The sequence below is a fragment of the Drosophila melanogaster genome, chromosome 2R, assembly GCF_000001215.4.
Source record: "Drosophila melanogaster chromosome 2R".
Classification (NCBI taxonomy): domain Eukaryota; kingdom Metazoa; phylum Arthropoda; class Insecta; order Diptera; family Drosophilidae; genus Drosophila; species Drosophila melanogaster.
Window position 1 is genome coordinate 18513096 of NT_033778.4, and position 22832 is coordinate 18535927.

The 22832-nt window shown below is 43.3% G+C and overlaps 2 protein-coding genes across 4 annotated transcripts; both read left to right on the forward strand.

Moving 5' to 3' along the window:
- Positions 1-1478: 1478 nt before the first annotated feature.
- Positions 1479-13344, forward strand: CG43066 (uncharacterized protein). Of its 2 annotated transcripts, NM_137496.3 has the most exons (11): positions 1479-1749; positions 6046-6357; positions 7333-7565; positions 7623-8200; positions 8552-8693; positions 8761-9122; positions 9186-9348; positions 9422-9625; positions 9878-9946; positions 10099-10612; positions 11138-12322. In NM_137496.3, exons 2-10 carry the CDS (start codon positions 6087-6089, stop codon positions 10102-10104), a joined length of 2028 nt encoding a protein of 675 aa, NP_611340.1. In that variant the 5' UTR covers positions 1479-1749; positions 6046-6086; the 3' UTR covers positions 10105-10612; positions 11138-12322. The 2 variants fall into 2 exon arrangements, with proteins under 2 accessions (NP_611340.1, NP_001246408.1); NM_001259479.2 differs by lacking the exons at positions 9878-9946; positions 10099-10612 and having other exon boundaries at positions 11138-13344.
- A 990-nt stretch (positions 13345-14334) lies between these two features.
- Pepck2 (Phosphoenolpyruvate carboxykinase 2) lies at positions 14335-22654 on the forward strand. 2 transcript variants are annotated; one of them, NM_137497.3, is made up of 2 exons: positions 14335-14705; positions 19577-22654. In NM_137497.3, exons 1-2 carry the CDS (start codon positions 14671-14673, stop codon positions 21456-21458), a joined length of 1917 nt encoding a protein of 638 aa, NP_611341.1. In that variant the 5' UTR covers positions 14335-14670; the 3' UTR covers positions 21459-22654. The 2 variants fall into 2 exon arrangements, with proteins under 2 accessions (NP_611341.1, NP_001097367.1); NM_001103897.2 differs by lacking the exon at positions 14335-14705 and adding an exon at positions 19295-19361 and having other exon boundaries at positions 19577-21528.
- Positions 22655-22832: the final 178 nt, after the last annotated feature.

The window sequence follows — 22832 nt, forward strand, 5'->3', positions numbered from 1 at the left end:
TATATATAGGGAAAAGGAAAAGCGAACAAGGAAGGGAAAACTAACTTTGTGCACATCTTACTCGGTTACAGGCCTCCCTTGTTTTCTGACTTGCCTCTTGTTCGACCCTCTTCTTTAGCTTAAAGCTGCTTTGCTCCTTTCGGTAAAAAAGGATACTCTGCATACGGTATAGGTTTTCAATGAAAGCCAATTTGTACAAATTCAAGAATAACTTTTGAAATAACTGTTTAGTTAAGCTCATTTAATAGCTATTTTTCTGGATTACTAGATTAAAATATTTTTAATCTTTATATACGCATAAATAAATGTTATACATGCATTTATATATATTTTCTTAGCTATTTAAAAAGTGTACTAAAACATTCGGTGCAAATGCAAATAAAAGACCCCTTTGTACACATCCTATCTTTAATGTCCTCGTGTTCGTTGGCTGGGCCTGGAAAAGCAAATTTCAAACATAATGAGGGTCAAACAATATTTGTGATTTGGTTTTTCCGAGGCAAAAAAAGAGCTTTGTTGCTCGCGAGGCATTCATTGTTTTCCCTTTTTTTTCTGTCCAAGAAACAATATTACAACCTCGTGTACATGGGCAACAATGTTTAACCTTTTCGGGGCTAGCCTGAAGTATTTAACAGTTTGGTCGGGCTGATTGGGACTCACTTTCCTCACTTTTAACATAATAAAATGGAATTAGTATTGGTTGAAAGTTTTCAATATTGCAATGATTTTCTACAAACAATATAGTTGTATAATTCTGGAAGATCTGTAAAATATATAATTTAATGTGGTAATATTATATTTTCAATGGGCTGGAGAAATTAAAATGACGCATACGATTGCTGAAAAATATTTTGTAGTACAATATATGTAACATAAATCTATATTTGTGTTTGTTTAAACTGCGCGCGGTAAAATACAGTTATCGATGACTGCCTATCGATATAAAATTAAAAAAATGGTCACACGCGTTACAATCGCCATCTGTCGGGCGGTAGGTGAATGCGCCTAAAAGGCTGCAATTGAATTTGATTTAATCTGGCGGGCTATTTAAAAGGAGATTTCTTGTTATTATTCAGATATGTACTTTCAATGAAACTATAATTCTTATACTATATAAATTTATAAGGAATTAATTAATTTTATTTTCGGATTAAGATACAAGCGAGTCCTTTTTAATAATCAATTGGTTTTCTCTCCCAACGTATTTCTCTCCTTCTAAACAACCACCACCACAACAGGAGATAGCGGCGGCATTTGAACTTTCAACCCCCGAAAGCCACGTGCTCCTGCAGCTTTTGGCCTCCTTTCCGCGTGCGGCAATCAATGAAAGTGAAGCTTTGCCCAATTTAAGCCCGCTGCCAGCCCAAAAATTTCCATGCAGAGTCCTGCGTCAACGCTTGACATGTGTTCGTGTGTGTTTGTGTGTGTAGTGGATGTTCCTGCGCTGGTGGTGGTTAGTTCACCACCGATTCAAACACACCATGCCAATTCGCGAGCTTCGCAGTGCGGCGCCAAGCGATTTGGATTCAGTTTACAACGGAAAGCACAAATCAACGGTCGTGAAAATCGAGCAAAGCTCCGTGAGAAAAACGCAAAAATTCGTCGAACGCAATTGATATCGAGCGTTTGTCTGGATTAAAGCGGAAATCAGGGATAATCAGTGATTTTCCAAAGCGCGAGAGTGTGTGTGTGAAAAATCCGCTTTAAAGCAGTCTGGAATTTTAAATCCCACAGCCAAGACAAACTTCGGTACGGAACAAGAAAGCGAGGCGAAACTTTCTGCCTGACGTGTCCTGCCCACTAACACACACACACACATACCAAAAGGACTCCCTTCCTGTCCTTCTCTCTCGCTCTCTCTATCTCTCTCTCAGGACAGACTCTCTGGCGCTCTCTTTATCTTAGGAGCTGTGTCAGTAAAACTCGGGGTTGGGGATGCACGTGGACTTCCGTGAAAACAGTGAACTTAGCTTTATGTTAATTTCATTTGTTTCGTGCCCTTAGCGCCAATCGAAATCAGCATTTTTGTGCATTTACAGCGAATTCGCATTCCAAAAATCAACAAAGTGCAAAACTTTGCCATACATTCAACTTTGCACGTTGACATAAACTACTATATATAGTACATTGTAAGAACATGGGAAACAAAATCAGATTTTGGCATGGGTACACATTCACCGTTTAATCACTTGACTGAAAAGCCAGCGTAAACAAAAATTTTAATTTGATTCTTTAAGCGATTTGAGTTGGCTTGTTTGGGTTGCTTTCACTAATGGTATTCAATCGAAAAGTATACAGCATTTTCAAATAACTCTTTAAAATATTAGTTTATGAATTATTTATTAATTTAATAATTAAAACATGGGAATAAGTACTTCAAACAATTTCACTTGAATAATATTTGACTTAATATTCACACCTTAATTCAGATAGCCATAAGAAGATACAAAGATACATCATCTTAAATCATCAATTCCGTTTTGACATTCTCTTTCTCTTGGAGATTCTGATAAAATGCATTGGGGCTGGCAATGGCATTGGCCGAGGGGATGTTTTGGGCCAAAAAAGCTCCAACCCACCCCAACGACCTCAACAGGCCAACAGTTGATGCTGTGCCAAAAAAATAGTGGGAAGCACAAGGAATTGAACTTTGTGCCCCGTCTGATTGCACTTCGCTTCTTCCCTTCTCTATGTGTCTCTCTCGCACACTCTGTAGCCATCTCTCTCGCTCTAGGGTGAGAGCGAAAGTTAGATATGTACAATGGGCTTATATGTACATGGTCTATATAAGATACACTGGTACACCGCTCTTTTGGCAATCTTCTCGGCCAGACAAGTGCACGAGTCCGCCGGATGCGGCCAAACTGACTTTGTTTGATGAAAAATTAATGTTGTGCTTGGGCTGGGAGTGAAACATTTGTTTGTTATCGATTGTTTACTCGGGGCAAAAGGTTAAGACGCACAAAGGATTATTAAGACGCCGAAGGGGGCTGTGTTCTTCTTCTTCACCACGCCCTGGAAATATTTAACAAATTCATTGAGCTTTGAAATAATTTGATTAGTTTATTGCGATTACACGTTATTATTTAATATAAATTTTTTTTTAAATCAAGTATTATCCAATTAAAATGAAACATATTTTTACTTTATTTTTAAATACAACGTATACGTTCTTTGTTTGCTTAATTTATAACTAGAAATGTATTGTGTATATTTTAGTTTCAAGAATAGAAAAAGTTTAAAGACTTATAGGTTTTCCTATATCTAGAAGTGTGCTTTAAATGTAATAATAATCTCTGGAAACTTTCCACAGTTCTGCATAAGACCGTCGGCTGCGTTTATTTACATAATGTTTTAGCAAAACAAACGCCCTATTTTATTCGAATAGCAGCTGACCAAGGTTTAGCAATCGTAAGCAATCGAAATTGGGGCTTGGGAAAGTAATTCAACACCTTTCAGCGGGATATCCATTGTCTGTTAAAAGTGCTCGCAAAGTTTCAGAAAATCCACAGTGGCGTGCATCAAGGTCAAGCGGAAACGGAAGTGTGGATGTGTTTTCAATGTGTTTTCGGGTGGTTTTCGGTTGGATTTTGGGGGCCAATTGTCCTCGCAGAGTTTCGGCGTAATTCGCGCCTTGGCGCCAAACGATGTCCAAATCAATTATCAAGAGCAAAGGGCAAAAAGTGCATATTGGCAGCAGCCAGCGAACAAGTTGCGCAACACCTCTCTGTTTTTATTTTGAGTGAATGTGATTCCGAAAATAGCCACAAATATGGCTATATTAGTTGGCATTTCGAATTTTCAAGAGGCAACATTTTTGAACGATTCGCAGTGAATTTATTGTGGCGTAGCGTAAACAAAAGGCCAATAAAATGTGCAAAATCGATTGCGTAAACAGAGTATATTTCATTGGCAATCAAATTGCATGATTTATGCAGAAATAGGAAAAGACAGCTGGCCCTCCCCCTGGATTCCACCTTACCCGCAAAGCCGTTCTTATCGATTTAGCATGCAGCACGCCATGTCAGCAGATTCGCCTACTTGTTTTATTTTCACTACTAACTACTACCCAGTACTTCTGCTTTTTTTTTGAGCTATTTGTAGTTCACCTTAACTGGCAATGAGCTTTAAATACGATTCTTCTAACCCGCGAGTTGAAAGGGGATGAACCTTTGTGTTTTATGGGATTACAGTTTTGCCACGACGCAATTGGGTTTGTCATTTTTTTTTTTTTGCTCCCAGGACCCAAGCTTTTCTACCTGTGTGAGAGATTGGGGTAGCGTCGTTTGGCTTGGTAAATTTCCATTCATTTAAATTTTATCCAGATGGGAATCCTGTTCTCCAGCCCAGAGTTATGCAAGCCCGAAAAGCAATTCTTCAATTAGATCCTGTCACAGCCAATCAGTGGTAATCTTGACCCCTCATTGAGTAATTTCCTACGGCAATGGTTAAACCATTGTGTTTCAGTCCACTTTGCGATGGGTCCAAGTGATTTAACCCATTCCAATGACAGGGCCACGGCCACATCCTGGCCAAGAGCTTTATTTAGAAACGCCGGTGATTGAGCGAAAAAGAGCCACCCATCCGACCATCCACCCATTTAACTGCGTCGCAGAAAGCAACAGCAAAGCAATCTCACAGGACTTTAATATTTTCACACACTGGTTTACGTAACAGCAATCGGATTGTGCAATCGGAGGACGAGAGTTTTCCCCGAGACAGCTCAGCGGGTGGAAATGCGGAAAAGTGCACGTTGGCGTCCTTTGATTACAGCTCGTTTCCCTGCAATTTAATCGGAGACTTTGCAGCTGGGTACCCCTAGAAGTAGTTTTTGTTTTCTGCATCCATGAGATACATTCTGTGGGTGTAACTGGATAAATATTTACACGAATAGATGGTCGGTGTGTAACGTTTTGGGAAACGCAATTGGGGAAAATGAGGCAGCCATCAAAAGACGTCATAGCGCATTACGTATACGCAAAATATAGCAGAATAGACCGAGAATATATAGCGTGGAGGTGTGCTCCCCCCTGCGGGAAATCTATCCCCCCGAAGTGGCCATCAATGAAGCGGCAGGACGCCAAAAGCTCCGAGCAGCTTTCGGCGCTCTCTCTGCCTCTCTCGCTCGGTGGTGAATTGCTGCTTCTTGCCACACAGCTGCTGCCCCAAACAACACACCCATGGCTCTTCCGCTCTTTTCCGTGTGCTCTCTAGCCCTAATTTACTACGTCAGCAACAGAGGACGAGCCTCCAAGTAAATGGCACCCACATAGAACTGTGGGTTGTGTCAACCCCCCTTTCAATAAACTCGCCCCCCTTGTTGGTCTTTTTTCCGTTTTTGGTTGCTCTTTCAATTTAAAACGACCTTCTGCGGTGTTGGCTAAAATTTTTGGCCTTCCCCTACACAGAGCAACAAGGTTCAGGAAGTCACGATTCCAGAGGGGTTGGGGGTGGTTTAGTGACTCGTAAACAGTCCTTGGAGCTTCTGGGTTTGTTTACTGCAAAAACTAAGGATCTAATTAACCTCTGACCCCCCACATACGTGCCTTAACTCGTACACAAAAAAGAGTATACTTAAAAAAAGTTATGTGTTCTCGAGTTTATTAAGACTTATTTCGGCATATTAAAAGTGGGTTCAGTTTATGATATATATTGGTATTTAAGCTTGATAGGAAGTCGGCATACCACACTTAATTACGAATGAACTAATAAACATGCTTACATATACATATGTGGTCCCAAGGCACTATACAAAATTTGCATATTAATAAAATTACGAAAGCTAACAGGGGCGGAAAGACGGAAAAAAACAGCGAAAAGTTTCCATTAACCAGGGGAGAATCCGCCTAATGGCAAACAATTAGGACACAAATTGAGTTAGCAGCCACTAGAAGCGGTCTCAAGGACGAACCGCTACACAAATGGGCAAACAAGTCCACACACACAAAATAGCACACACTCTGTTACTCGGGGAGTATCGATCAAACAGTGGGTCTGGGTCCAGTCCTGGCACTTCTCATAATCGGCTGCTCCACTTTTCCGCAGACGGTAACCACGGACACTTCGCCAGGAATATCCGCACGTTGATGGCTGCCACCAAAATCATAGATGCGCCGCGCAACGGCCACGAGATGGCGCCGCTGAACACACGGGCACGGGGCGATGGAACCCACGGGGTGACCATCGTCCTTACCGCCCCCCAGCGCAACTCCGTGCAATCGGTGGACATTCCGGGCAATGAGCCGGAACGCGCCGCCTGGAGCGGCAAGATGCAGTTCTTCCTCAGCATCATCGGATACTCGGTGGGCCTCGGCAATATCTGGCGGTTTCCCTACCTTTGCCAACAGAATGGAGGCGGTAAGTATTTAAAACTATTTAAAAAGGAAAGATGTTGGTTTTAGTTCGATCAATAAGAATGTAATGAATGAATTGAATGTGTATAAATATTTCAAACAGCATTTCTTGTGTTTAAAGATATAAATAATAGATATAAGATATAACTACAGTTCTATGTAACTTATTACTTTATATGTTTGGTATGCAAAAAATACCTCATCGATTACGAGTTATGATTGTTTAGGTCTATGCACTTTTGCCTGGCATTCAACGCTAAGCCTCGGATTACTGCGGCAAAAAGCGCAAACTGGAGCAGTATTTTCAAATCAATGTCTGTTTGACTGCACGGGTCACCTGAGTGATAACGCTAAATTGGATAGACCCCTGCCACGCCCCTCCACGCCCCCATCGTCCGGCGACATGTGTCATATCCAATATCAGTTGGCCAACGAACTGCAGTTAATCAGGTGCACAGCTTTGACAATAACATTATGGGATTTAATGTGCACTAATTGCCTGGCATTCGACGGCGGAAGGGCCCAATTGATGGCCTTGGGTGGGCCAGTGGGCGTTGAGTGGGCGGGGTGACTTGTGTGGGTGGAAAGGGGACGTTATAGCAAGTGTACGCACATTTCTAATGGCGATTTAACCCCACCCGGCTTTTAATTCAATTACAATTGACAGCTTGACCAGGCATCGAAGTTGGCATACTCTTTTCAGCTAGTTGTCCAACCAGATATTTCCCGACCTGGCCAGAAATGCAAATTTCCGGCTGGCTTTGAATTGATTTTGTGTCACATCCCCAGTAATTTAACCATGCACTGCGAAAAAATTACACTATGAAGTGCAAATATGTTTATTCGATTTAAGGCATTTCATTAAGATTTTATATAAAGAAAGTTCATGAGCTAATTTTACAACCTTATATAAAATGAATTTATAGATATTCTTAGTATTTCTTTAAGTGAATCTAAGCCTTCAATTTTTCCGTTGCAGGTGCATTCCTGATACCCTTTATGGTTATGCTGATACTGGAGGGCATACCGCTGTTCCTAATCGAGTTGGGAATCGGGCAGAGAATGCGATTGGGTGCCTTGGGTGTGTGGAACACCATCCATCCCTGGCTGGGTGGCATCGGAATCTCGTCGTGCATAGTGACGCTATTTGTGGCTCTCTATTACAACGTGATCATCACGTGGGTTTTCTTCTACCTTTTCAACAGTTTTCGGGTAAGTGATTTTTATTGAAAGCAATCAGGATCTATAATTAATTGTTGACTTCTTTAGTATCCGCTGCCCTGGTCATCTTGTCCATTGAACGGCACAGGATTTGAGTTGGAGGAGTGCGCCAAATCCTCGGAGACGACGTACTTCTGGTACCGCACCACCTTGGATGCGGCACCGTCCATGGATGAGCCTGGTGGCCTCAAGTGGTGGATCGTGCTCTGCCTGATGCTGTCCTGGACCATTGTCTTCTTCATCGTAATGAAGGGCATCCAGAGCTCCGGCAAGGTTGTCTACTTCACCTCGCTCTTTCCCTACATTGTGCTGACCATCTTCTTCATTCGCGGCATCACGTTGAGAGGAGCGGGCGCTGGACTGATGCACATGTATACGCCAAAGGTGGAAAAATTACTGGAGCCCACCGTTTGGCTGGATGCAGCCACACAGGTCTTTTACTCCTTTGGCCTGGCCTTTGGATCCCTGATCGCCTTCGGGAGCTACAACACGCCGAAGAACAACTGCGTGCGGGATGTGCTCCTGGTGTCCGTGTGCAATGCAGTTACGGCTATCTACGCCAGCGTGGTCATCTTCGCCATTCTGGGCTTCAAGGCCACCGTCAATGTGGACCGTTGTGTAGCCAGGTGAGTCAATGGGGAGCGGCAGTGGGTAGCACGCATCAGTGGGTCCACGTCCATTAGGTGGGTCATCAATATGCTGACCAGTTGTAACCGGCGGAGGGCAACTGTTTTTCTTTCTATTTGCGTATCAATGAAACGCCGGCTCGGTGGGTGTATCTGCGTCCATCCATTGATATATTCGAATCGATATATGGAATCGCGGTCGTGTCTGTCAATTTGCATCAATTAACGGACCCACGTTGAGTTATGCACAATTGCTCTTGAACGGCTTTGCCATCGGGTTCTAACCGATTTCAACTGGTTCATTCATAGTTTGTTTATTTATTCTTCCTTTCTTTTTTGCCCTTCCTTCAGTAACACGGAAATCCTGGTGAAAAACAAACTGCTGGGCCTGAATGACACACAGGGCTACGAGCAAGCCATGAGTCTACTGAATGGCACTGAGTTGCTCCGCCTGCAATTGAGCGAATGCAGCTTGGCCCACGAACTGGACAATGTGAGTACTGTCTGGATGGGGATTTCTATGGTCTGGAGGTTCTCATTGTGTACTCCTATCTATGCAGGCTGCCGAGGGCACCGGTTTGGCCTTCATCGTATTCACCCAGGCCATCGTGGAGCTGCCCGGTGCTCCATTCTGGGCCGTCCTTTTCTTCACCATGCTGCTGTCGCTGGGACTGGGATCACAGATCGGCATCCTGGAGGGCATGCTGTGCACCCTCTTCGACATTGACATTATCAAGCGGGTTAAGAAACAGCATGTCACTGGCGTGGTGTGTCTCTTCTGCTTCATTGTCGGTTTCATCTTCTGCACAGGTGCCGGGGAGTACTGGCTCAAGATGTTCGACTCTTTTGCCGGCACCATTGGTCTCGTGGTGGTGGCGCTGATGGAGATGATAGCCGTGATCTTTATCTACGGACACGAGCGGTGAGTTTGTGCTGGCATTTTCCTTAAATATATGAGCCATATACTAACGATATTTTTCCGCAGCTTCACCGAGGACATTTTCCAGATGACTGGCTACCGACCTGGTCGTTACTGGCAGTGGACCTGGCGGTACATTGGTCCCGTCATTATGGTCTGCATCTTGGTGTCTTCAGTGGTCTTCATGGTCATTAGAAATCCAACTTACGGTGCTTGGAATGCCGATTTGGTATGTAGCTTAGCATTCAAATATTTAGATCCCTTATTAGATCTTGACTAAATGTATTTGCATATTTCTACAGGGTATGATTGAGCAGAAGAGCTACCCCAATTGGGTGATGGGCATCGCACTATCCATGATCCTGGCTGGCGTCCTGCCCATGCCCATCGTGTTCCTCATGCGCAGCTTCCAGTGCCTGAAGGTGGACCTGGACATCCACCAAGGATCGATTCGTCGCAATGAAACAACCGCCTCCACCAAGGAGATGATTGACAATGATGACGATGTAAGTGCAGATCCGCGCTCAGATCAATTGATAACACTTTCGATTCAATCTCGATTTGAGCTTTCTTTGTACCATTTGTTGTGTTATTAGGCTAAGTTTACGCCCATCTCTCTTTTGATCTATACGTGTGACTAATTGTGTCTTTCTCTCACCTAACGAAAATTCCTCACTCTTGCGCTTGTTTTTCCTATCTGACAATGCTTACATCCAATAACCGAATACATTACCAAACTCACGCTCATTGTCGTAAAGAATATGAGTCCGGATATGCCACCGCAAGATTCACTAGCGGCGACACGCTTCACAATTGGAGACTTTGAAGTAAGTTGTGCCTCGTCCTGGATAGAAAGGCTATACCCACTCCAAAACCCCGATCCCGTCACCTGCACATCTCTGAAAAACACTAAAGCTAATCACACGATTCTCTGCTCTTCTTTCCCTGTGCTCCCGTGTCCATTTTCATTCAATGTTAGAATTAGAACGAACCGAACCTGAACTCAAAACCGAAGCCATGGATACGAACCTAAGTGCAGCGCCATGTCTTAGAGAACCCCAAAGAAATCAGCAACCAGTTAAAACTAGGATAGCTCTAAAAAATAGTTCACTAACGCCCTTCGCATGGCCCAGAAACACAAAACACCGAACACTGAACACCCAGAAAAACCGAAAAAAAAACTAAGGACATGGCTCGACTCAAGTAGAAACCAATTGCTCATCCTCGGTTACCAAGCAATTACCCGTACTCAATACCACAAAGAACTAATCAACGCACAGCAATTAATCGTAGCTAGCAAACAATAGCAAACAGCTCTTTTAAACGAAAACCGGATAAGGCCAGAACAATTATTTACAAAACCTAAGTTTAGGGAAAAGACTAGCAAAATCGCTTGAAGGCTCAACAGGAGTAGGGAAATGAGTGTACATAGATTTAGGCAGTTCATGGACATATATAAACCCAATTGGCGGCTGATCGTGGCTAATATGCAGGTAAAGTAACAGGGAGACAATCAAAATCTGACCATTTACATTTTGTTTGTTGGTTCGTTCGTTTGTTTGTTAATTGTTTAAATACTTTTAGTATGGTTAAACCCTTAATGCAACACATAAGTAAGTGGCGGATTTTACAAATGGTTATATGTTTTATAAGAATAAATAATTCTTACACATTATATGATTGGCTTGAATGAAAATCCGCCACTGAATACATGAACACATGTAATGTAAATAAACTTTACATCTACAGTATAGTTACAGTGTACTTAAGTTTCTCTGAACTTCAAGTAGTTTTAATTTACAAATTCAGCTTTTGTGGCCAGTCGCTGGCCGTGTAGAGAGCTTTCGCTTGAGCTTGTGTAGAATATCAAGTATACGCAGCGTGGTGTCAGCTCATTTGATTTATGTACTATAATTTCGTAAGAAGTTCTTGATTTCCTAGAGGACTCTGTCCGCCCATTTTATGTCTGACATGTTGAAGACACTCTTCATCCTTCATCCCAACCTCTTTCCAAACAGGACGACGAGGATGACGAGAACGATTTTAGCGGTCCGGCGCTGGGTGGTCATGTCAAGACCCAGAGCGATTTCTCCGACGACGACGAGGAGGACAAGCCCATGACCATGCGGATGATGATGATGCGTCCGACAACAACAACCAAGACATCGAACGTGCTAAATGTGCCAACAAGCAGAAAGAACAACTATAAGAAGGAGGCGTACGATGTCTAGAAAAGCCACAGCCCCACTCCCAGGCGCAGCTATGGAAACGAAAGCATAAGATATGGATAAAGATACAGATACAGGTAGAGATAGAAGGCCAGGTACAAGTCCAGATACAGGTCCAGGTGTGAACCGATACAAAATGGCAAGTGAAAAACAAAAACCAATTTAACTAAGACGAGCGGTAAGATGGGTGCGTGCCGAGCTGAGCGCAAACATTTATAAATATTTACTATAAGTATTTTAACTTAATTTAAATCTAAACTAAGTAATTACCAGAATAAACAGCCGAAGAATTGCATTCGAGTGCGTAACTAAAATTGTTAAATCGTATTTTAACACAAACTGAACTAAGCCCAAACTAAAACTAAATTTAACAAACTGTGTACGAGTACAATGTGCCGCAGGAGGATAGGTATTATCTAAAACGGGTTGCAAATGGTTTAAATTCGATTATGTAGCATTTAGTTGGAATGCTTAAAGCTTTACCCTTAGACACTCGAACACACAAAACTAAAAGTATTTCCGACTCCCACAGCCGCACTCCTTTTCTCCCATCCCCAATATCCCCAACAATTCCCCCACAATTCCCCCCTCCCCCGGAGAAAGCTCTTCGACGGCAAACGCTTATAGTCGACTTAGCCAGCGCATTTCCAAAGAGTTAAACTCAACATTTAGTTTTAGTAGAGATCTGCCGTTTTGTTTTGACCTCAAGTAGAACTCATCAGACCTACAATTAATCTATGTATGTAATCTAAGAGGAGTTACACGATTTACAATTACTTTAAACTGATTAAGAACGTTGAGACACAATATTAACACTTCGAGTTCTAGTTGAGTTAAACAAATACCTATACTTACTATACTGATTAGAGAATGATACATGGAATGTGTGATATTCTAAATAATATCCTCAATGTTTAGATGTTAAGACTCTTCATCCACAGCCCCAAAGTCGTCCACTCAATCTTATTCCCCGTTAAAGAAAAAAAAAAAAACACTCAAAAAGTATTCTCCCACACTGACAGAGCTAAACAAAAATACAAATCAAGAATTATAAACTGCTGTGAATAGTTTTAGTGGTTGTAAAGTTCTATCGAAGAAGGGAAACCATAAAGCGTCTAATATTTAACTAGTTGTTAAGCGGCACCCCATTGTTCACTTCAGTTAACTGAACAGGATATCTATGAAGATAGTCCTTTCCACATTTCCGATTCGGTTTCCGGCAAAATGGTTATCACACAAATCCCCCAACGTCCCCTCCAACTTTCTCCTATTTCGGTAAGGCAAAGGCAAGTGCAACACTGATATCTGAAAACTGACAACTGAATCAAAACACATGGAATTTCGAAGTACTCAAAGTCAATGCAAAGAACGGACGACAGAACGTTGAAGACAATAAGACAAATATAGAAATATACTTATGATATGGCCCGTCGAGTTTAGAGAGATTTGTAGTCACCGACGTGGTAGATTTCCCCATAGCAGAGCAGGAATTTTTCCATTTATATCTTGTTTTTGGGAGACTTGTATCCATTTTGTACACCGCCAATCAAAAACAGTTCCAATCAAGGATCCGATTAGCCATCAGATTTATATGTACGTTTACACAATTTTAAAGTAAGAGGCCCCATACAGTTAGTTGCCCCTCCCCCACCTTATCAATTAACAAAGTCGAATCCTCGCAATGCAAACGCAACCGAAACCAAATACATAGTACCAAGCCTAATTGTATAGTTTACTTGTTTACGCCACTATATATACGAACATTAAATCTATATATACAGTACATAATAATCTATATACCTAGCTCTACTATAAATATTGTATATCAATTATTGTCGTAGTGCTAATGACCCGGACTCGTGTAAATTTGAATGTATTAAAAAAAAAACAGACACTGCAAGGTGAAGAATACTTATATGAAACATTATTATACCGTACGCAAGAAATTATTATTAATAAAGATATTTCATGATTAGTGCGTTAAGTTGAAGAAGAGCAAAAGGAGCTTATACTGTTCTTATTTCTGGTTTTGGGAGTTCCACTGTACCACAGCTGGCACGTTTAATCCCCGGCAGACGAATCTTCCGATTTTTATGGGTTTCTGAGAGAGGCGAATATTTTGTATTTGGTTTGCTGGCCACTGGTCAAAGCACCTTGGACCGAGAGCTAACAATTCCCGATTAGGCTTATCGCCCAGGGGAAAGTTTCGATTTGTTTTGTTTTGCTTTGGAACCATCTGATTCAAAAAGTCCGGCCCCTTGCCAAAATCAGACTTCGAAGGGCGTCGAAGAAGGAATTGCATTGTATGACCTTCAAAACTTGGTTTTTCGGTTAGTGGTTTTATTGGAAAGCAGCATCGTAAATTGTGCTGGTCTATAAGCTTGATAGACCTAGTAAAACGATATTACTCGTACCCAACTGGAAGCCGCACGATACGGCTAAAATGATAAGAAAAGTGCAGGGTAAGAGAAAATAATTTGCAAAGAGAACCAAAAATTACAAAATATAACATAATAATATTTCCAGTTGAATATTTGTTTCCTAAAATTGTTCATTATTCTTATATAATCTGTATATCATTTTACTTTTTAATGTGTATAGCGGTTGATCAGCGATGGAATAATCGCAGTTGGTGTGATAACAGCGCAGACATTGCAAAATAGGACCCGCCAGACCGGTGTGCTGCCAAAGGGTGGGCGTGTTTTCCGAGTTTCCCAGAGCTTTTCCCAATCACCTGCTGCATATGCAGTGGGCGGCACGTAGCACGAGCCCGAAATGCAACGGCCGCCGAGTGTGGGCTCTTATCTTATCAGAGCGAAAGCAAAACATATAGTCCATATGCTTCAGCGGCAAGAATCGAATCGAATCGGATCGGATGGGATGGGATCGTTCTCATATGAGAGCGAGGGAACGGAGCTGAGACCCAAGCAAAATGCTCGGTGGTCTGCGCACACATGTTACTTGAGCGCAGCGAGTGCCGCATAAAGTCAGTTTGGCTCGTTGTGCCAGAGCAGCAACAAGTGCTCCGCTATATCTCAATCTGAATTTGAATCCAAATCCGAAACATAATCTGTTGCCGCGGCTGTAGCTGAATACGAAGCGCAACAAGTGCGCCAGTGACATCCAGAAGCCAGTGCATTGCAGACGAGGCTGAGATAAATTTAAATTAGGTCCGCAATTTCATCAAATTAACAGCGGAACCCTGTGGCCCAACAAAGCGCAATAAATTAATTAAGACGGAGATAAAATTGCAACTGCATTAGCTGCCAAGAGTATTAGCGGGCGAAATTAGAAAGTGAAAGCCAACACGAACAGGTGACAGAATGCTGCTCAAAGGCGCACAGCTGCTGCGATGCGGGTAAGTCTAATGCGATTCGGATTCGGATACCGTCGGATTGGCGGGATTCCAGGATGGCGAAACCCCAAAGGGGATACTTTAACAGCTTGCAGTCGAGTGGTAAATCCATTAACTTGAGTGCTTAAAACAGGCTAATACCGTGTAGCCTATAGAAAATAAACAAGAAGATATTCCTATTATGAGCTGTTTCTTTCAACAGCTTATCAACTTTAGATATTTTGTTTACAATATTTGACAGTAATTAATCTAATCATTTTTAAGGCACTTCATAAACACAACACTTATCTAAGGGAAATGCTCACACCGCAAAACACCGAACCAATATACCCACCTTTTCTAAATAGAGGGGTATCCCAAATCGCCTAATAGCATTGAGTCGTCTACTTGGATTACACGCCCTAAGGTTAACCCAACTTAGTAGATGCTATTGCCTAGTAACTTACCTGCCTCAACTAAAATGTCATGCTAATAGTATTGAATCGTTCTTATCGCGTGGCGGGAAAATTCCACACTCTGCCAGTCGCAGAGCGTCCGTTACACTTTCATTCATGTAAACAAGTGGCAAAATCAACCCCAACAACACCACCGCCATCAATGTTAATGTCATCTATAAAGCTCCCAAGATCATTGCACTCGTCGCTATATATTCTTAATCTCTCAGTGCCTGTGGTCTGCATGGGTAAGAGATGCGCTCTCGGCAAAAGCTTATGTCTTATGCAAAGTACTATCATTTTGAAGCTAACATACATTGGTCGTCGCAATATTTTTGACGATGATGGAATTAGAATTAATCTTTTAAATACCATTTGTATTTATAAGTTTATATAAAGTGCCTAATTTCTTTAAGTGCATTGGAGCTTAAGCATAGTTCGTTAAATACATATTTCAGTTCCTCGGGGCACAGAAGCGTTTTTACTGCCTACTTTCAGGCGACAGGTGATTGACCAAAGCCACATAAGTTCTTTGTGGGCGCTCTTGTTTATGCAACACTTTTCTCCTTAAAAGATTTTTTCAATGAAAAGCTTGGCGATTGCCGCCGTTTCCTTTGTTTCGGTCTTTATCAGTGCTTCCCGTCTCCACCGCCACCCTCCCACCCACAGGCGGTTTATTATTTTTGCAGTTTTGTTTTGACTCATTTTCTCAGTGTGAGAGGGCTTGTGTTTGTGTGTGTGCGATCGCTGGCAAGTTGTCCAACTGGCTCTGCCTCTCTTTTGTGTATGTGTGACGCCATTAGGCGGGCAAAATAAAAACAAAGCGCTGCATGTATGGGTTTTTGAGGCCGCCTAGCAACAATGTCTCGAAGTTATCGCCGCCTGTTGACTGTTTTTACTTTTGGCTTCTGTTTTGATGGGGTGGCGTGTTTTTGTAGCCTCTTTTTGGCAATAAACCCACCCACTTACAGGCCAAGTGCAGCAAGTAACACTAAACTATAACATTTGCGTATGGGCCGGAGGTATCCGAGAGATACTTCTTTGTTCCATGGAACTGCCATTGATGATAACCTTTAGATACAGCGGCGTCGGTGAAGTGACAACACCAAATGAATAATATTATTGTTGACGACGCGAGCCACTGAATCTATTTTTCAGGCCGAGCCTCCGTTTGCGAATTTGCCATAGCAAATAGCATTATTTATGCACGCGAGGAATAAAAACAATTTCTTAAGGTAAAAGGTTAATACCGCTTATCAGTTGAAAGGCCCACGCGCCTTTCTGGAAGGCCCCATCGATCAGCGAATGCTTTGCTGAAAATATGAAGGAAACTAGGCTCATAGTCTGCTAATGATTACCTATCAGTTAATGGTTTGTTTACCACAATTTCCCAGAATTCCCAGAAACTTCTAGATAAGATTACCCAATATAATGACGATTTGTTTGCATTTCCTCTACAAATATGAATCATTTCATTCATCGAATAAGCCGCTTGCCACCAATTCCAATTGCACGCAATGCTTTCCCAAGCAGATTTTACTCCATGTAACCGATGGAATAAACCAGACCAGACCCCAGACCCGCATTCAACCATTACCTTATACACAGTATTTGACTCGCGGAACACTTTAATCTACAAGTGCATATGTATACTCGTATATGAAAGCGTGGGCAGTCTGGAATCGCTTATCAGTCGGTAAACAAAATACGAAATTAGTTGCTTCCACTCTGTGGACTTTGATATGCGGTAATGAGCATTCTATTAGTACTTATAAAACATCCTCCAGACTGTGTGCCGTATAATCCAGTTCAGACTGAATTTCCCACCGCATTTTCTGCGTATTTTACTGGGAAAAGGCATTTCTGGGAACAAAGGTATTTTAAAGAACAAGGAAACCAGTGTAATTACTCATACTGAGTTTTGTTCTTTGTTATAATCAAACAGTTTAATAATAAACAAAGTTTCGCTGGGAATGTGCAACCAAAGTGTGTTTAGCTATTATGACGCGGATAATAATCTTTCACAGCGGAAAACTTTGCATTTGCGAAACTGATAGGAGACTTTCCTCTAAACAAATCTCGCGTCACAGCCTCTTTAAGTAGCTCACATATAATTTAACAATATCTATCTCATGTTTTGGTTTTATGAAAAGTATCCCATCTCTAGTTTAAGTATCCATAAAATGGTATTCCCCACCTCTCGATGGTCTACTGGGTCCTCCAGCTGATAAGCCGCAGATTGTGGCCGCCCTTCGCCTTCAATTTCAGATACTGGGCGCTGGGTTGGTTCTTTCATTGAATATGAGGCAAAGGGGCAAGACTAATGAACCCTCAGATGAAACCAGTTTCGTTTATTTCATCAGACTGCAAGTACAGTTTTTGGTTGTGGAAAATCTGTTGAATCAGCTGACACCCCCATGACTGTTGCCAAGTGTTTTGGGTGGACATTTTCGTATAGCACTAACCGTACTATTCTTAGACTGATATGTTCTTTTTCCGTATAAAAAAAAACCCACACACACATGTACATCAGTGAAACACGCGCTGGCTGAAAATTCGACGAATGTATTTAATGCGTATTTTTTGCAATAAAAAGCGCAAATGAATGCGTAAATAACAAGAGAAAGTCCATGAAGTGGGAAATACACTTGAAGTGCTTACTCATTCATGTTGTACCAAAGTAGTGAAACATTCTGTGAAGCCACTTGGCAGGCTATTTGGTATGGCCAAAATAGGAGGGTCATCAGTGGTGGCGTCATTAGGGAACAGGGAGGTGGGAGGATGGTCTGTAGTTGCCATTTCAAAAGGCCAGAAGAAATTCCTCGAAAGAGGAGCGCTCTCTGTTATCTCCCAAAATAGAATCAAATACGCAGCGGATTCTCAGCATCCAACTAAGACGCGTGTCCCTAATCAAATCCAAAGCGACAACTCGAGTGCTGACCAAATAATTAGCTGCTGGTGTCAACAGCGATACTGGAGCGGTACGATTTGGATTCAAGCGGTTTGCCAATATGCCCACTTATCAGTATAAGTGCCGTCATAAATATCGTTGAGCTCTTTAACTAGGGTTTCACGGCCTCCGAGGCTGGTAACTGAAGTTCTCACACGCATAAGCCACAATAAAAGCCAGACGCTGGCCATAAAGCCGCAAAACAAAAGCCAGTTAATATGATTGAATTAAATTTTGATTTTCATTCAATTAAGCTGCCTAACTGCCCATTCTCTACTACTTGGGACCCAGAATTGGCAATTCCGTAGACATGGAGAGACATCACTGGCGTTTATCATTCACCACACACGCCCCGACCATGCAGACGACTTATGCTAATATAGACCAGGCCACATTGATATACCTATCTACAATATATATGTAGACATCTATAATACAAATGTAGAGCGTGTGATGGAGAAAACTGCGCAGTTTCAAAATATAAAACATGCATTAATTTGGGGGGTATTTCTACGGTTCGCCAGACAATCGACTGACGTCACAAGTGGGGCAACCCTGAGCGCGTGTAAGCGATTATTCCGCTGGTGACTCGGAGGCGGGGGATCATTGGACTTTGGACCCCATGTAACCGACAGCCGTCTGGCATATGATAGTGACACCGAAAACTGTTCGAACTGTTTCTGACCCACAGCCATATGTATACATGTATCTCAACGATTTCCCCTGGAAACAAGGGTTACCATGTAGATACGATACCACGACCAGACTACCTGCTCTTCGCTTATCTGCAGAACCGAAACAGAGAGCCCAAAGAGCAGTTGCTCATGCCGCAAAAAGATGATGAAAGATTGCATCATGCTGTCGGGGGAGCTCCGTCCGAACCTGCTTCTAATGAAAGTGACGTGGACTGGCCGCTACACGAAGGTTGCATCGACTTGGGGACCCCTTTATGGTAACCCCCATCCGACTTCGTTCCCTGGATCGCAGAGCTCTGTGCGAATTGCGGCGAGCAAGTTTCTCGAGTTTGGAGTGGTGGATTGGTGGAGCCAAACAAAACCTGAACGACCAGACGGCGAACAGCTGATCAGCCAGTTTGGCTGTATCTTTTCTGTTTGTATTTGGATTTTATTTGTATTCGTTTCTTTCGCGGCGCTGACTCTTTTCCACCGGCTGTGCCTTACCGCTTAGAATTTGAAATTCACGTTACGAGGTCCGCCAAGGGGTACAGTTGTGCTCGTTTCGGTTAGTCGGCTACACGACTGGCGGTAGATGTAGGTAGAGTATCTGAAAAGGTCGTTATCATTAGCTGAATAAATAGGTAGACAATTGTATTTACCCTTTTACCCAACCGTATCTTTATCCAGGCTAATCTTGAACATTTCTTCGAAAGAATACATATTTATACACTATACAAAAAGTATATTAATATACCATTTCTTATATCTTTTCCGCATACCCCTATAAATAAAACCTTACGGCTCTTCTTTCAGATTGGTCTCACCACACCGGAACTCGAACTTCCGCCTGACCTGTCGCTTCCTCTCCATTCAGTATGGAGATGCAAAGATCCTCACCCCTGCCGTCAAACAGTACGTGGAAAAGTGCGTGGAGCTCTGCCAACCGGAAAGGGTGCACATCTGTGATGGTACTGAGGTCGAGAGCAAGTTGCTCCAGGGCATCATGCTGAAGAAGGGAACCATCATTCCTCTGCCGAAGTACGAGAATTGCTGGCTGGCAAGAACCAATCCGGCGGATGTGGCTAGAGTGGAGGGAAAAACGTTCATCTCAACGGATTCGAAGGAGCAGACAGTACCGGTTACGGAGAAGGCCACACCGGGAATGCTGGGTAACTGGATAGCCGAAAAGGACATGCAGGCGGCGATCAAGGAAAGATTCCCCGGCTGCATGAAAGGTCGCACCATGTATGTCATTCCTTTTAGCATGGGTCCAGTGGGCTCACCTCTCTCCAAAATCGGAATCGAGATCACAGACTCACCATACGTCGTCGAGTCCATGAAGATCATGACTAGGGCGGGCAATCCAGTGCTTAATTATCTGCAATCTGGGGATGGTCAGTTTGTCAAGTGCCTGCATTCCGTGGGTACGCCCAAAAGTGGTGTCCAGGCAATGCCATCCTGGCCCTGCGATCCCGAACGCACTATTGTGCTGCACAAGCCAGCAGAAAATGAGATTGTATCTTATGGATCTGGGTATGGTGGTAACTCCCTGCTGGGCAAGAAGTGCCTCGCTCTGAGGATTGGCAGCACCATTGCCAAACGAGAGGGCTGGCTGGCCGAGCACATGTTGATACTGGGCATCACCAATCCGCAAGGTAAGAAGATCTACATAGCTGCCGCCTTTCCATCAGCTTGCGGTAAGACCAACCTGGCGATGATGACTCCTACCCTGCCTGGCTACAAAGTGGAGTGCGTGGGCGATGACATCGCCTGGATGAAGTTCGATAACAAGGGTGTGCTGCGAGCGATTAATCCGGAGAATGGATTCTTTGGCGTGGCGCCCGGAACGTCGAGGGCCACCAATCCCATAGCCATGGATACGATCTTCCGAAACTCTGTCTTTACGAACGTGGCCTCTACATCCGATGGAGGTGTCTACTGGGAGGGAATGGAAAAGGATCAGCTGAAGGGGGTGACTGTCACGGACTGGTTGGGTAAACTCTGGTCCCAGGAATCCGGAAAGCCAGCTGCCCATCCCAACTCCAGGTTCTGTACACCCGCCTCTCAGTGTCCCATTATTGATCCCGCCTGGGAGGATAGCGAAGGAGTGCCCATCTCCGCAATTCTTTTCGGAGGTCGTCGTCCCAGTGGAGTTCCCTTGGTTTACGAGGCTCGAGACTGGAAGCACGGCGTATTTATTGGAGCTGCTATGAGGAGCGAGGCCACGGCAGCCGCTGAGTTCAAGGGCAAGGTCATCATGCACGATCCCTTCGCCATGAGACCCTTTTTCGGCTACAACTTCGGCGACTATCTGGGTCACTGGCTAAGCATGGAGCAGCGTGGCCAGGTGCCCAAGATCTTTCACGTAAATTGGTTCCGAAAGAGCAGTGAGGGCAAGTTCCTTTGGCCCGGATTCGGGGAGAACTCACGAGTCCTGGACTGGATCTTCCGGCGGGTGGAGGGCGAGCAGTGCTTCGAGGACTCTCCCATTGGCCGCCTGCCCAGCAAGAATTCATTGAACTTGGATAGTTTGGAAAACATTGATCTCGACCAGCTTTTCGATCTGCCAAAAGATTTCTGGGAGCAGGAGGTGGCTGCCATAGAGAGGTACTTCGAGGAGCAGGTGGGCCACCATCTGCCAGGTGCCGTGGCCGAGGAGCTGAGGGAGCTGAAGGCGCGTGTTGCTGACATGTGATGTGTGTGTTCCATAGGTTACTTCCTAATCTAAGACCCCTTATTGCCTAAAATAAAACGAAACGAACGAGATTTTTATAGTGAAATTTGACTTGTGCCCATTCGAGAATGGAATTGGGATCGAAATTGGGTTTGGGGCGTGGCCTAGACGGGGCTTATCAGTGGTCGCCTCGGCGGAGGCCCGTCCGCAATTGGCGTAAACAAGCGTATAAATCCATAATGCCGTTTAACCTAACTTATCAACAGATCCACGCGATGAAAAACAAGCAAATAAATGCCAGAAAAAGCCAAAAAGAAAGTAAAGTTTATGGGTGAACCTTTGCAATTTTCGGTGGGTTTCCAAGGACTGATTACTAAATTCAAAGCGTGTGGTGTGATGTACACTATGGGGTGAACAGCGATAAAAAGCCAATAAGCCAAGAAACCAAAAGGCAAAATAGCTAAGAAATCGAATCCCTTAAAATAGTTCATGGGCAATGTAAAGATCCTCATAGTGATGTTTTCCCTCGGAAAGTTTTCCTGGTCGACAGCACAAATCCGGGTCTGATCTATATTTAGACGAACTCAGAGGCTCGTCCACTGATAACCCGCCCGGCTCCCTCCTCCCCATTGCCTTCTTCTCAACCAATCGCATTATTGATTATGCATATATTTAGCGAATCGATCGTCTATTGACGTAAATTCCAAATAAGCCCGAATCATCGAAATGCGCCAAGTGGCGGTTAGGTGAGAACAGGAGCGAAGCAGTTAGAGTCTGAGTCCAAGTCCAAGTCTGGGTCCAGCAATTAATGCCGATGATGAAGATTATCAGGCCCAACTAGAAAAACAAGTCCATAGTTATAAATAAACCAATCGAAAATCACGGCAACGCGTGTAGACGAATTCGATTTAATTCGCAACTGGACTTTTCGTAAAGGGAGTCAAAAATGGGGACGGGGACTGTAAGAGGGGGGAGCCAAGGACCAAGGACAACCATCTGATCAGGTTTCTCCAAGGACGTTGGACGCCAGTCTCTTCTGGGTCTAGGCTAAGTGAGCGGCTTATTATAATTATTTAAAACAATTTTAATAAAAATTATATTTGGCCTATTTGTTATGAAGTTGAATTAAGCTTGAAGTTTTAAATTAGAGTTGGCAAGCGTTTTAATTTAACATTATAAATAACACTGCTACCAAATAAATGTTTACGCAACCAATGAAAAACAGAGCCATATTTACGTGCAACTTTCCCGACTGCTTCTGTTGAACTTTTTCTTCGAGTACCCAGAGGATTCTGGGTCTTCTGGTAAACTGGATTCGGGGTACAAAGTCACACCACCGGCAGCACCTTCATTTCTCCTTCCCCAAAGACAAAAACAAGAGTGGCCACATGACAA